Consider the following 14,043-nt stretch of genomic DNA (forward strand, 5'->3'; position numbering starts at 1 on the left):
GCACAAGAAAAAAACAATAGAAAACAAAAACAATAGTAATCGGTTAATTTGTTGCAGAAAAAGTTAAAGCTCAAAACATTCCTGTGAATTTTAGTCTTCTGTTGGCAGTTTTAATTTCATTTTATTTATGACTCTTTCTCCATCTCAAGCTGCCATCAACCTATTCTTATCTTCCATGTTTCCCTATCTAATCCTATAAAAAAAAGACATTTTAAAAATGAAGAAAATAACAATCAAAACTACTAAAATCCATCCCATTTATTAATTAATGATTCCTTCTTTCCTAAACAAACAGTCATATCGTAACAGACATACACTAAATTCAACTTGCGTATAGATTAAATAAGCTTTTATAACCATTAGAATCACAAGCGTTTATTTAAAACACAATATTATGTACTGACATTCCATGATCAATCCAAAGGCAACATTTCCAAATACATGGGACAGGCAAAACACGGCTTCAGTCTGTAAACTGAGTGCATTACGCATGTCTTTCATTATACGAAAACTTCAAATTTCTGTCGTAAGAACATAATTTGGTGAGAGCACCTCAAGTTTGGTTCTTTATTTTGGTATCTCCCATGCTATATAACACATTTTGTATATATTTTCCTTACAAACAAACATTAAAAAAAAAGTTAAAATCATTGGTTTTCATCACTCGTTCTTGATAAAAGACTCCTTGAGTTGTGCTATAGCCAAGAACTCGATGCCAAAAACCAATACAAGTTCAAAAATTGTATAGTACAGACAAAAAGTATGATTAAGAGTAAGAGGATAAAAACTTGTATGGACTAAAGTAATTAAAACAAGTTCCTGCAGAGTGGACATGACGACTTCTGGCTGGTGTAGAACCATTTGTACTGGAATAGAGATGACATAAAAACATGATGAAAGGCAGGGAAACACAAACTACAAAGAATTGATAAAAAGGGACTTGCTATGTTTTGGTTTAAAATAAATAAATAAATAAATAAATAACAAACTATATCGTGTCCACCTAACATGTTCAATGACAATTTACAAGATTTCGGTGATCTGAGAATTTTAGACAAAAAAGGTAAATGTTAAAAATTTAAGAAAATTAACGGTTACAACTTGAGATGATCTATATTAAAAAATTGGTGCTTGAAAAGAGAATATACACAAGAGTAACACAATCTTCGGTTGTCCATGGTAATTACAGCATATTGTACTCTACAAGTTTGTATTGTTAATCCTTTACACAGGCCTGTAAATCATCTTTTTCAAAATTGTCTGAAACTTTCTTGTAACCGTCCATGAATTCAACAGACATTGATAATGGCATGACATAGACATCCTGGTCGGTGTATCAATCAAATAACTAATAATATACTTTTAAAAAGGCAGCCCATTTGTACCGTAATTCAATCTGGCTTTGCACAATAGACAGTAAGCTGTCCCAGCAAAACTTAATCGGGCAGAAAGTCTCCATTTTTGTCTTTAATTTCCAGCCAAATTTATTTTTGACTTTGCTTTCTATTGAATTAAAGTCACTCTGCAATCGACAAATATTTCGGGCATGTTTCAGTATTGTTTATTTTGTTCTTGTATTTCTTCTTTGTCTTAAAGAGAATGAGCTTTTTTTTTTGAAAATAAAAAATAAAATAAAGTTAAAAGAATTCAGAGGGAAGTCAGCAAAATGACAACAACAAAATAAATAAATAACAAAGACCGCCATTTCGGTTTCGAATTAAATATTCGCTTTTACATTTTAAAAATAGCTGAAAAACTTTGCCTGCAATGTTTAGACAAACATTTGTAAATTACAAAGAAAGATGTCGGAAATCGTTTGTGGGAACCCATTACAAAGAAATATAGCAAATTGAGTCAAAATGTTTGTACTGACATACAATAAGAGGGGTTTCGAATGTGTGTTGGACAACTTGTGCACACGACAGGCAGAGAACCACAGGCGTGTTGATGGAAGTGAGAGACACAGCCACCAATTGGACAGGTAGAGACAATGACCAAGAAGATGGGAATCTCCATGACGGGTGCTCACTGGACACTTAATGAATGAAGAGAAACAGAGAGAGAGAGAGAGAGAGAGAGAGAGAGAGAGAGAGAGAGAGAGGTACATGATGTAAATATAGTCATACTCTACAGTTTTGTAATGCTCTGCTATAATCATCCAGTTTCACGTTTCCTGTGATTTTTAATTTAGGCTTATACATTTTCGTTTTCATGAAGGGGCCAATCTTCGAATTAACCCATTGCTGCCCGGGCATAATCTGAAAAAATGTCTCTCACAGACCATGCGAGGGGAGATAACTCTTCCAAATGTCATAGTACACTTCATTAAAAAATTAATTGCAAGAATGTGAGGCATGCTAGAAACAAAATAAAAGCTGTTTTGGAAAGAAGAATGAATGGCCTTTAATTTGATGTATTGTTTTGGACTATTGATTCATATTTTGCTTTGAAAAAAAATGTTAAAGTTGAAAAATATGTAATATTATTAAAACACATGAAATCCATTGTCAATGTCATGAAAATACGCATCCAACTCAACCTCAATGTCTGATTCAGTGTCTGAATGAGCACTATTATCATCACTATCCATTAAAAAACGTTGATCACGCCCGAGAATTGAGGAATTCAAACGCCATTCCAGGGAGAAAAAAAAAAGGATGTTACCACAACCGATTTGGTCGACAAACTTCAAAAAATCACAGCAGACAAACGAATTGAGATAAAAACGATCGGGAAATTTCTAGTTTCACTTTCACTCTTTCTCTACTTTCGTTTGCTAAAGAAAAAGAAGTGGTTCTACACACGTTTTTAGTTTACGGGTTCAAAGATGCTGGGTACCTGGTGGGTGATATCGGGCGATTTGGACTGTTTGAGATGTTTTTTGAGCGGGCGATTACGGGCAATTTGGGCGGCAATGGGTTAATTTTGTCCAATATGTGGCCAGTGATAGAGAATAATGGATTATCTGATGTCAAGCAATTGCCTGTGAATTTACGGGCCTGTTCTCAATATGTATGTCAAAATAAAAATAATGAAGTAATTTTTTTTAAACCTCTTCTCCCGACCCCCATTGAAAATGTTTCTCCCCCTCCCACCTTCCAAATTGAAATTGTTACCAACCCTCCCATCCCCCTATGAAAGTTTTGCCAACTCCCCCCTTACAAAATCGTCTCTGACTCCCCCTCCCCCTCTATGAAATTGTTACAAACTCCCCCCCCCCCCTATGAAATTGTTACCAACTCACCAAACAAGAAGAATGGAATTTTTTCTTGCAAGTTCTACAGGTGAGTCGAGGTAACTGGAAAGTCGTGCCATGGATGACAGAGAAGCAAATCATACAGTCATCGATTCCTTCAAATTTTTTGTCTATGTTTCGTTTCCACAGTTTCAAACCCTCCACTATGCTGCCATTCTGTCAAACATTAGAAAACGACAAAAACATTCAATGATCACATATAAATCTAACTCAAATCAAATATTAGCTCATTAAATACATACCAACTATTTACAGTTAAAAACCATTGTTAACAGTTTATAGCAAGATAAGTTGTCATGTTAAACAATTAAACACAAACATCTACAGCTAAAACCATTGCTAACAGTTTATAGCAGGATTGGTTGTTACACAAATAAATAAATACCAACTATTTACAGCTAAAACCAATGTTAACAGTTTTAATAGGCTTCGTTTTTACATTATTAAATACCAACCAACCATTTACAGTTAAAACATTGTAGTTTATATCAGGCTTGGTTGTTACACAAATAAATACATACCAACCATTTACAATTAAAACCATTGTTACATTATTAAATACTAATCAACCATTTACAGCTAAAACCATTGTTAACAGTTTATAATAGGATTAGTTGTTACAAAATTAAGACTACAATAAACATTTTCTACATATAATTCAATTGAAAAGATTATTTGTGAACAAAACCCTTTTCATTCCTTCTTTCATGAGTCTCCACGGTAAATGTAAGCTAAAATAAAAGTTAGTTCCTGATAATCACTTAATACAAAAGAAAATAATCTTTTTAAGATAAAACCAAAAATAAAATCCATAATAATCCGTTAATTAGAATTTAAAATTAAGGGAAAAAATGATAAGGAAAAAAAATCTGACCAAATTTAAGTCCATAATATCTGATCACTTTTTACTCCATAAAATCTGACTAAATTTTAGCCCATAAAATCAAACCATATTATATATAGTCCATAATATCTGACCAAATAATTTTAGTCCCTAAAATTTGACCAAATTTTAATCCAGAAAATCTTACCAAATTTAAGTCAATCAATGAATTACAAAGACCACCAATGAATTACAAGACCACCAATGAATTACAAAGACCACTAAGAAATTAAAACGACCACTAATGAATTATAACGACCACCAATGAATTACAAAGACCACTAATGAATTACAAAGACCACCATCGAATTACAACGAGAAGCAATGAATTGCAATGACTACCAATGAATTATAACAACCACCATCTTATCACAACTTTCTAAAGCTGAGAAATCTTAGTGTCCCTACAGAAAATTTTAAAAGACAGCAAAACAGACCTGGTGTTGCAAGAAGATGTTGAGCTGTAACATCCATCTGTCCCACTGTGCCTGGTTGACCCCAACCCTTTTGTCACAGGAAACCTCCATCTTGCCAAGGGGGTAATTCTCCGGTAGTTTGATGGTCATACTCACTGTCACCTCAGCCATCTCATAAATGGCCAAAACTTCCTTGGCCGCTGGCCTTGGCCGGATCTGTCATAGAAATTCACAGTTTTAAAAAAGTTGTTTGAATCTCTTAAATGTGCTTTTATAATACAATTATATCATCATTTAAACGATTTATGATCCAGACATTTAAAAGAACAAATTATGGTTAATCACCAAAGTAAATATATCTACTGATATAGAACTGTTTTCATTAGAGTTTTTATTTTTCCCCCCCTTTAAAAATATAGCATAAATCTGTTCCAATTTTAAATTCCTAAACAGCTATGTGGTCTTGTGGTATGACACTCGCTTTCGGAAGGTCCTGGACTTGAGCCTCGCTCGACGCATAGTTGAGTCCTTGGAAAAGGCTCTTTACTCATATTCTCTTACTGTACTCAGGTGTAAAATGAGTACCTGGCCGTTAACAGTATTGTCACTGTCCGAAAAAATGTATTACCGCCGAACAGGCATCATGTTGCATCCTACATGTTAAGTGGTGCTGTTGGCCAGGGACTCTTTGTAGAGCGCTTTGAGCACATTTAGTATATATGTTAAATCTGGCTGGGGTACTTTGTGATATCCTATCTAAAAGAAAGTGGAAAGTAGTCCTTCAGAACCATTGGTCCCATGGAGCCAGGAGTTTATCCCGGTTTCTATACCTTGAAACGGATAATATCAATTGCTTGCTATCCTATGGATAGGATGCTAGTCTATCGCAATGTACTTTCTTCCAAATCTACCCATTCACTGCTGGGTGGACAGGAGGTTCAGAAAAAATCTTGACTGCACCCGGGATCGATTTTGGTCCCTTTGTGTGTGAAGCGCGTGCTCGACCAACTGAGCTATCGGGACCCCCACATCTAATTAATTAAATTTTCAGCATTAATCCTTGAAGCACAATATTGGTGGAAGACAAGGGAACTTGCAGCACAATACTGTACGAAGGCAAAGGAACATGCAGCACAATACTGTTAGAAGGCAAAGGAACTTGCAGCACAATACTGCTGGAAGGCAAATGAACTTGCAGCGCAATACTGTAGGAAGGTAAAGGAATTTGCAGCACAATATTGTTGGAAGGCAAAGGAACTTGCAGCACATTACTGTAGGAAGGCAAAGAAACTTGTAGCACAATACTTTAGGAAGGGAAGGAACACAAATATTAAAAATTGAATTTCTTACTGTCATGTCTTCAATGGAGGCTGAAGTCATGTCAGAGGATGTCAGTTGCTGGACACACAGAGAGCTACTAATGTATTCCGTAGTAAATCTGAAAACAAAAGTGTTCCAATGTTAGAAAAATGTAATGAAATGTTTAGGAACATGATACTTGCAAAACGTGGAGCAAAACTAATTAAACGCATGAAAAATATATTATGTTTTTAGTTTTTTTTTAGCACAAATAAAGCTAAATTGAATGTTTACAAAATAAATATTCAATTTAGCTTTATTTGAGCTAAAAAATATATGTAAAATATATAAAAATTTGCAAAGCAGGAATGAAAGGGTGGAGCTAAACATGTCAGCCTAAATGGTGTGAGCACCCAGAAGGACAACAGAGCTGTACAAACTTTTCAAGCTGTCTGAACTAGTGAAAGTATACAAGAAGAAGAGAAAGAATTGAAAGATTAAAATATTAGCAAACACAACAAATATCACAAAAGAAGAGAAAAAATAACTTAGATTTGAATAATGCCTCTGGCAATAGAGAATGACAAATATTTAAGACACCTACCTTGTGACTTATACCCTATGACATGGATATTTGGTTATCTGTATCTGCATCTGTGAAGTACTAGTGCCTGCATGTGGCTAGTCTTTGCATATGTGTGAGTTGAAGACGTCCACAGTTTTACATGTGAACGCACTGTCATCCAGATGATTCCAGTCCTTAAACTTATGAACTAGAAATTAGTGTTTTGGTTTGTTTTGCTGGTAAAATCTTTAAGTTGCAACTGTTAGTTTTCTTTGTGAGACTTGTGTTTATAACAAGCTGTTAAATTCCACTGTGACCAGGCCCTTGACAGTCTTGAATAACAGGATAAGTCTTGCTTCTCTTCTTTGTCTGGAAAGCTCGCTCCATCCCAGGTGGTTCAGCATCTCTATAACACTGCTCGTTTGCCAATAGTCCTTTATCATGAATCGAGTCCTCTTCCAGTTGGTGCTAGTCCTTTGCCAGATATGGATCCCATGCTGATGCTGCATATTCTAGCACTGAATGTACCAGACTCTTGTATGCTGCTGACTGCAAATCCATCAGGCGTTTCCTGAGATTCCACCTCAGGAATCCCAATGTTCGACTGGCTTTTGATGTTATAATGTTCATATGCTTTCCTGGCTTCAGATCGCTGCTAAGCTGGTAACCTAGATATGGGTTACTGTCAACTTCTTGTAGGACATGATTGTCTAAGGTATACATGTGAGTGCCCCATTTCTCAGTCCACTCCTCCAATACCAGTAGGTCATGCTGCAAGCTGAGCTAGTTCTGAGCAGATGTGTTTGGTGTATGCAACTCTCATCTGCGAACATAAATAGCTCTTTGGCATATTTGGCAGGTTGTTGATAAGCAGAGAAACATGATGGGTCCCAACACTCCCGAGTTGACAGTGGATGTCCCTGATGGCTCTCCATCAACCACAACTCTCTGGTGTTTTTTTTATCAAGAAGTTAGTGATCCATGTGTTGACCTGACCTCTGATGCCTAGATGGTAGAGCTTTAAACATTTATGTGGGACCATGTCTAAAGTCTAACATCGCCAAATTTACTTGTTACTTTTGGTCGAAGTGGTGCAGTAGATCCGGGAAGGTGATTACAAGCTGGGTCTCAAAAACAGGTATGGTGTTTGACACTGAATATGGGATAAATAATAGCATTCCACCAGTCTGATGGGAAGTCTCCTGTTTCCAGGGACTGCCTGAAGATTGCCGTTAGGACTGGGCCAAATTCATGAGCTAGGTGTTTGAGGATATGGTTGGGTATGCCATCTAGTCCACTAGCTTTATTCTCATTAAGACCTTGCAGCAGTTTGATGCTGTAATGTTGTAATGTTGAATAGTCCAATGTTAGGGACTAGTAGGCCATTTAGTTCCTGTCCAGACGAGTTGTCCTCTTTCGTGGAATCTGAGCAGAAATGCTTCTTCAAATGTTCAGCCTTGGTTATGCTAAAAAAATGTAGGTCATCTTCATCTTTGATTGGAGCAACCAGATGCTGTCCTGTCGTCTTGCTTTCACATATTTCAAGAATGGATGATTGTTGTTTTCTTCGACGCCTTCCACAGTATCTCATCCCATTGTGCCTTGCATAGGTTCTTCTGTAGCTCTCTCTTGATTTGCTGGTATTTCTCCCAGTTTTGATGACTTCCTGTACATTTGGCCTTAGTAAATAGCTTCAGCTTTTTCCTTGACTGTCTGAGAGATTATACTTTGATGATGTCAGTTTAGTTGGTATGTGTTTGTCCATAATCTGGAACAAGATGTCTCGGAGTGAAAGCCAAGTTTCTTCTACTGGTAGGTCTTGGTATTTCACCAAGAATCCATCCCTGAATTCAATTATATTCTTGGTCAGGCTGTCCCAAGCGGCCTGCTTATACTTGTACACCCTCTCTGGGACTTTACCCTTCACACTCTACAATTTAAAATCAACGTTTGCCAGTTAATTTTTTTTTAATCTGTTGACGAGATGTCCGATCGGAGCCTATCCCTGCTTGTAGAAGAGATGGATCCCATCATGCTTTTTAGTGATGGCAACTTAGGTAGTGTTGTGATGTCTGATGGAAGGCTGTCCCTTGAGAGTGTGTGTTCTGCTGGGGGGAGTATATGAGCCATTGTTACATCCGTTTAGGGAAATGATACTTAAAAAGTTTGTGTGATTTTGTTCTGTTTTCTTTTTTGTTTGTTTGATTCTTTTGTATTTCCGTTTTTTGATATTTAGAAAAAAAAGGTAGCACAAAAAAAAAAAAAATATATATATAATAAATAAATTTATAAGAGTATACGTTCTAACTTTCAACCAAACTCATCCAAACCACTTACTTGTTGACGAATTTGGATGATTTGGTGTTCTGGTCCACCCACCAGGTTCTGACAAGGGCTGGAAGGACTTCCAAACATTGGCTGTACACACTTATGGCAAGGCTACCCAGGACGGATGGGCTCATCTTATCTGGAAGGAAACAATAAACGGGAAAAATGAATAAACTAAAAGATTTTTTTATAGAAAAGGCTACCATGGTAATGTTGATCAGATCGTGATTTCTTTTAAATCAACAAACCAGCAAAATATATGCAGATACAAATAAAAAGAACACAGTTAAAATCGATGGAAATCATATATTTACCTATTAGTCTTTGGATTTTTTTTCTTACTTTCACTACAAAGAACAACTGACGAAAAAAACTACTGATGAAAAAGAACTTCTGATAAAAAGAACAACTGATGAATTACGAAGACCGCCACTAAATTATGAGAGTCACGTTTTCTTTCCACTCTGTATTGTATTCAAATAAGTCAAACCATAGGAAACAGCAGTCTCACACCATAGGAAATGACACATGTCTCACACCAGAGGAAACAGCACATGTCTCACACCATAGAAAACAACACATATCTCACACCTTAGAAAACAGCACATATCTCAGACCATAGGAAACAGCACATCTCTCAAACCATAGGAAATGATACATGTCTCACACCATAGAAAACAGCACATGTCTCACACCTTAGAAAACAGCACATATCTCACACCACAGGAAACAGCACATGTCTCACACCATAGAAAATGACACATGTCTCACACCATATGAAACAGCATGTGTTTCATACCATATGAAACAAATGTACATACTTCTTGTCTAATTTATATGAACAGTGTATGTGTGTGTGAGAGAGAGAGAGAGAGAGAGAGAGAGAGAGAGAGAGAGAGAGAGAGAGAGAGAGAAAGAGAGAAAGAGAGAGAGAAAGAAGAGGGAGACATAGATGGAGATAGAGAGAGGGAGGTAAAGGAACAAAGTTAAAACTATTTAAACTATAAAACCCAAATTCAGGGCTGTTTACCTGTCCCATCAAAAGACAGTTTAAATTCCAGTGTGGACGGGGATGGATGTGAAGGCATCAAGCGGAATAGATGGTCACACAGATGGCTCACATAGTGTTGGATCTTGAAAAATTGGGCATATTGGGCACGTAGCTGAAAAAAAAAAGGTTTGAATCAAGTAAAAACAATTGGCCCAATGTATCAATATTCATTTCTAAATCTTATATCAGAAAGATAAAGTTCCATGTGCAGATTTGTGGTCTTGTGGGATGACACTAGCCTCCGGATGGGTAGGGCCTGGGTTCAAGTCCCTGTGTGTCACTGAGTCCTCAGAACAGACTCTTTACTCACATTCTCTCATTTTACTCAGATGTAAAATGAGTACCTTGCTTGGAACAGCATTGTCTCTGTCAGAATAAAATTGTGATACCGCTTTACAGGAATCATGTGGTTATGCGGCTATGCGGTCTTGTGGTATAAAGACCTTGGGTTCGATCATTAAAAATGAAATCAACCACTGAAAAGCCTGGACATTAATATTGATTCAATTTTTTTTTTAAATGATCACTCAGCTTTAAAAACAGACATATTAAGGATTCTCCAGTCTTTTTACTTTGTTTTATCTTGTCTAATATTTGTTTTTTGTTGTTGTTGTTGTTTTTTTATTTTTTTTTGTTATTTGGATTGGGGGGGGGGGGTGTTCTTCTCTTTTCTTGTTCAGTTAAAATACTGTATTTTTGAATGTGAAAACTAAAGATAATATAATATTGCATTTGTCTCTGTCTTCAAATACAATTAAATCGATCAGTCCAACAATTTTATATTGTTTCCTCCATAGATGTTTTATTTCTAGTATGAATATCTAAACAAAAATATTCGATATTTACAAGCAGACCAACGTTCTTTGTTGCTCTGTAAGCATAGAAGAAGACCTCATTAGAAGAGATATAAGAGACAGAAATCATTAGAAGAGACAGACCTCATTAGAAGAGTCAGACCTCATTAGAAAAGAAATAAGTGACAGACCCCATTAGAAGAGACTAGAGAGACAGACCCCATTAGAAGAGACATAAGAGACAACCTCGCTGGAAGAGACATAAGAGACAGACCTAATTAGAAGAGACATAAGAAACAGATCTCATTAGAAGAGCCAGACCTCATTAGAAGAGACAGACCTCATTAGAAGACACAGAGCTCATTAGAAGAGACAGACCTCATTAGAAGAGACAAACCTTATTAGAAGAGACAGAGCTCATTAGAAGAGACAAACCTTATTAGAAGAGACAGACCTCATTAGAAGAGACAGACCTCATTAGAAGAGACAGATCTCATTAGAGGAGACAGACCTCATTAGAAGAGACATAAGAGACAGACCTCATTAGAAGACACAGAGCTCATTAGAAGAGACAAACCTCATTAGAAGAGACAGACCTCATTAGAAGAGACAGACCTCATTAGAAGAGACAGACCTCATTAGAAGAGACAGATCTCATTAGAGGAGACAGACCTCATTAGAAGAGACATAAGAGACAGACCTCATTAGAAGAGACAAAGCTCATTAGAAGAGACAGACCTCATTAGAAGAGACAGACCTCATTAGAAGAGACAGACCTCGTTAGAAGAGACAGACCTCATTAGAAGCACACTTGAATAGCCTAAGCTGTAACCTCCAGGCCAGCAAATATCCCAAAGCCAGTGAATGTTCCTGTGATCCAATGTCCAAGTCCACATCGTCCTCTATATCCTCTGTCATCAAAAAGGTGTCCAGGCAGGCAGCATTTGCCTCAATAGTCACAGACAACGCCTCTGGCGGGGACCTGGATTGATAAGTTTTAGTATAGGTCATGAATGATTTTTCATTGTAAAAATGTGATCAACTTCAAATCAAATTCTTATGTTATGTCGGGCTGAATCGGATATTAAAAAGTGAATTTTAAGATAAAATTCTGGATGTATTCTAAAAACAATGTATGTGTTGAATACAGAAGTAATCTTCCAATGAATAAGTTAAAAAAAAAAGAAGAAAAAAGAAGTCACACATAGCCATTAGGCCCATGGAGCCAGAGTCTATCCCAAATTCCGTGGTGTAAAACGGACAATAGAAATTATTTAAGATGATAGTCAATCGCAACTACTTTCCATTGGATTTAACAGACTCAACTAACCAATCACTGCCGGGTGGACAGAGGGGGGAGAGGGGAGAGGCAGAAAAGAATCTCGACTTTACCCGAACGATCTCTGTCCCTTTGCGGGTGAAACAAGTGCTCTACCAACAGAGCTATGGGGCTATAAATAAAATGTAACTTTCATGAACAGACTAACTTTGAAATCATTTCAGATTTAACGGGTGATTGAAAATGTCTCACATTGTTTCCTCCTCTTGTGAATCGCTTTTATTTCCTTCTGCGGATGCCGCCTCTGACTTTGAAACATCTTCCATTACACTGAGAATAAAACAGAGGTTGTAGAATACTTATTTCAAAGGATCTAAAAAAAACAAAAACAAACAAACATAAAAATCAAATAAAACCTTGAGCATAATATACAAAAAGGGCAATAGCTTTTCAACATGCTCAAAGCCTTTATAAGGGGTACAGGTCTTCCGTAACAATTTCCAATGTCAGACAAGACACAATGCTATTATAATCTATGTTATTCCAACAAGGACAACTTGTTACTGGTCAGATACTCATTTTAAAAAGGCTTTTTTTTGTAATTGGAAATTGAATAATACCATCAATGCCATGTGGATTGATTAATACCATCAATGTAATGTGAATTGATTAACACCATCACTGTAATGAGGATTCGTTAATACCATGACTGTCATGTGGATTGATTGATACCATGACTGTCATGTGGATTGATTAATACCATCAATGTCATGTGGATTTATTAATACCATCAATGCCATTTGGATTGATTAATACCATGACTGCCATGTGGATTGATGATACAATAACTGTTATGTGGATTGATTGATACCATGACTGTTATGTGGATTGATTAATACCATCAATGCCATGTGGATTGATTAACACCATGGATGTAATATGGATTCGTTAATACCATCAATGTAATGTAGATTGATTAATACCATCATTGTAATGTGAATTGATTAATACCATCAATGTAATGTGGATTGATTAATACCATCAATACCATGTGAATTGATTAATACCATCAACGTAATGTGGATTTATCAATGCCATCACTGTAATGTGAATTGATTAATACCATCAATAGAATGTAGATTGATTAATCCCATCAAAATAATGTGGATTGATTAATACCATCAATGAATGTAGATTGATTAATCCCATCAAAATAATGTGAATTGATTAATACCATCAATGTAATGTGGATTGATTAATACCATCAATACCATGTGAATTGATTAATACCATCAACGTAATGTGGATTTATCAATGCCATCACTGTAATGTGAATTGATTAATACCATCAATAGAATGTAGATTGATTAATCCCATCAAAATAATGTGGATTGATTAATACCATCACTGCCATGTGGATAGATTAATACCATCACTGCCATGTGGATAGATTAATACCTTTAATTTAACATTTTGTCAAAATGTCACCAAACCTCTCAAAATGGCATTATGTCTGGATCAACCACACAATGAAAAATGAATTTAAAGTTGAAAACATCAGAAATATGAAATTTTAGTTTTAGCCACTAAAAGAAACAAAATTCAATTCTCATCAAGAAACCATAGTATTTCTCCTCAAAGAAACAAAGATCTTCTTTTTCTTCGTCGTTCCCCTTCATATTGTCTTCATGTTTGACTGTCTAGATGGTGAAGAACACCATTGTCTTCCTCAGATCTTTCAGGGCCCATACAGTTTGGTCTGCAGAGGTGTGGTACCAGGTAAAAAATCCTCTCATGCTGTTGCATACTTTGGACAGGTCTGGAGTATATGGTGGGTGTCTTCTCCTCCTTCAACATAATTACACATGCCTATTTCTCCTATTTTGAAAATCTTGTGCATGTGGTGTTTCAGGAGATTGTGTCCTGATTGCAGTCTAACGATTGTGATTTGGTCTTTTCTATTTAAATAGTTTAATTGGGTCACTTTTATTGAAGCCTAGGTGCGTCTTGTACCAGTTGGCTTTTGCATGGGACTTGATGATAAACTTGATTTCGCTATCTTCATAAACATTTTTATCTTGTGTTTGCTGAGATCCTTTTTTGGCCAAAATATCTGTCATTTCATTTTATATGATGCCCCAGTGATCAGGAATCTATTTAAGTCTCATTTCT

The 14,043-nt window shown here is 36.2% G+C and overlaps 1 protein-coding gene across 1 annotated transcript in view; it reads right to left on the reverse strand.

Annotated features, from left to right (window-relative positions):
* Nucleotides 1-242: 242 nt before the first annotated feature.
* The window catches only part of LOC144968208 (E3 ubiquitin-protein ligase listerin-like), a 57,410-nt gene continuing 43,609 nt past the window's right edge, over nucleotides 243-14,043 (reverse strand). The window contains exons 24-31 of the mRNA XM_078906328.1: nucleotides 12,124-12,201; nucleotides 11,388-11,574; nucleotides 9,778-9,910; nucleotides 8,757-8,886; nucleotides 5,906-5,993; nucleotides 4,577-4,771; nucleotides 3,245-3,412; nucleotides 243-866 (exon numbers count right to left, since the gene is read on the reverse strand). Coding sequence (XP_078762454.1) covers nucleotides 807-866; nucleotides 3,245-3,412; nucleotides 4,577-4,771; nucleotides 5,906-5,993; nucleotides 8,757-8,886; nucleotides 9,778-9,910; nucleotides 11,388-11,574; nucleotides 12,124-12,201 — 1,039 coding nt within the window. The 3' untranslated portion in view covers nucleotides 243-806. The remainder of the gene's footprint in view (nucleotides 867-3,244; nucleotides 3,413-4,576; nucleotides 4,772-5,905; nucleotides 5,994-8,756; nucleotides 8,887-9,777; nucleotides 9,911-11,387; nucleotides 11,575-12,123; nucleotides 12,202-14,043) is intronic.

The sequence above is a fragment of the Berghia stephanieae genome, chromosome 3, assembly GCF_034508935.2.
Source record: "Berghia stephanieae isolate SIO BIC M18660-M18661 chromosome 3, UCSD_Bste_1.3, whole genome shotgun sequence".
Classification (NCBI taxonomy): domain Eukaryota; kingdom Metazoa; phylum Mollusca; class Gastropoda; order Nudibranchia; family Aeolidiidae; genus Berghia; species Berghia stephanieae.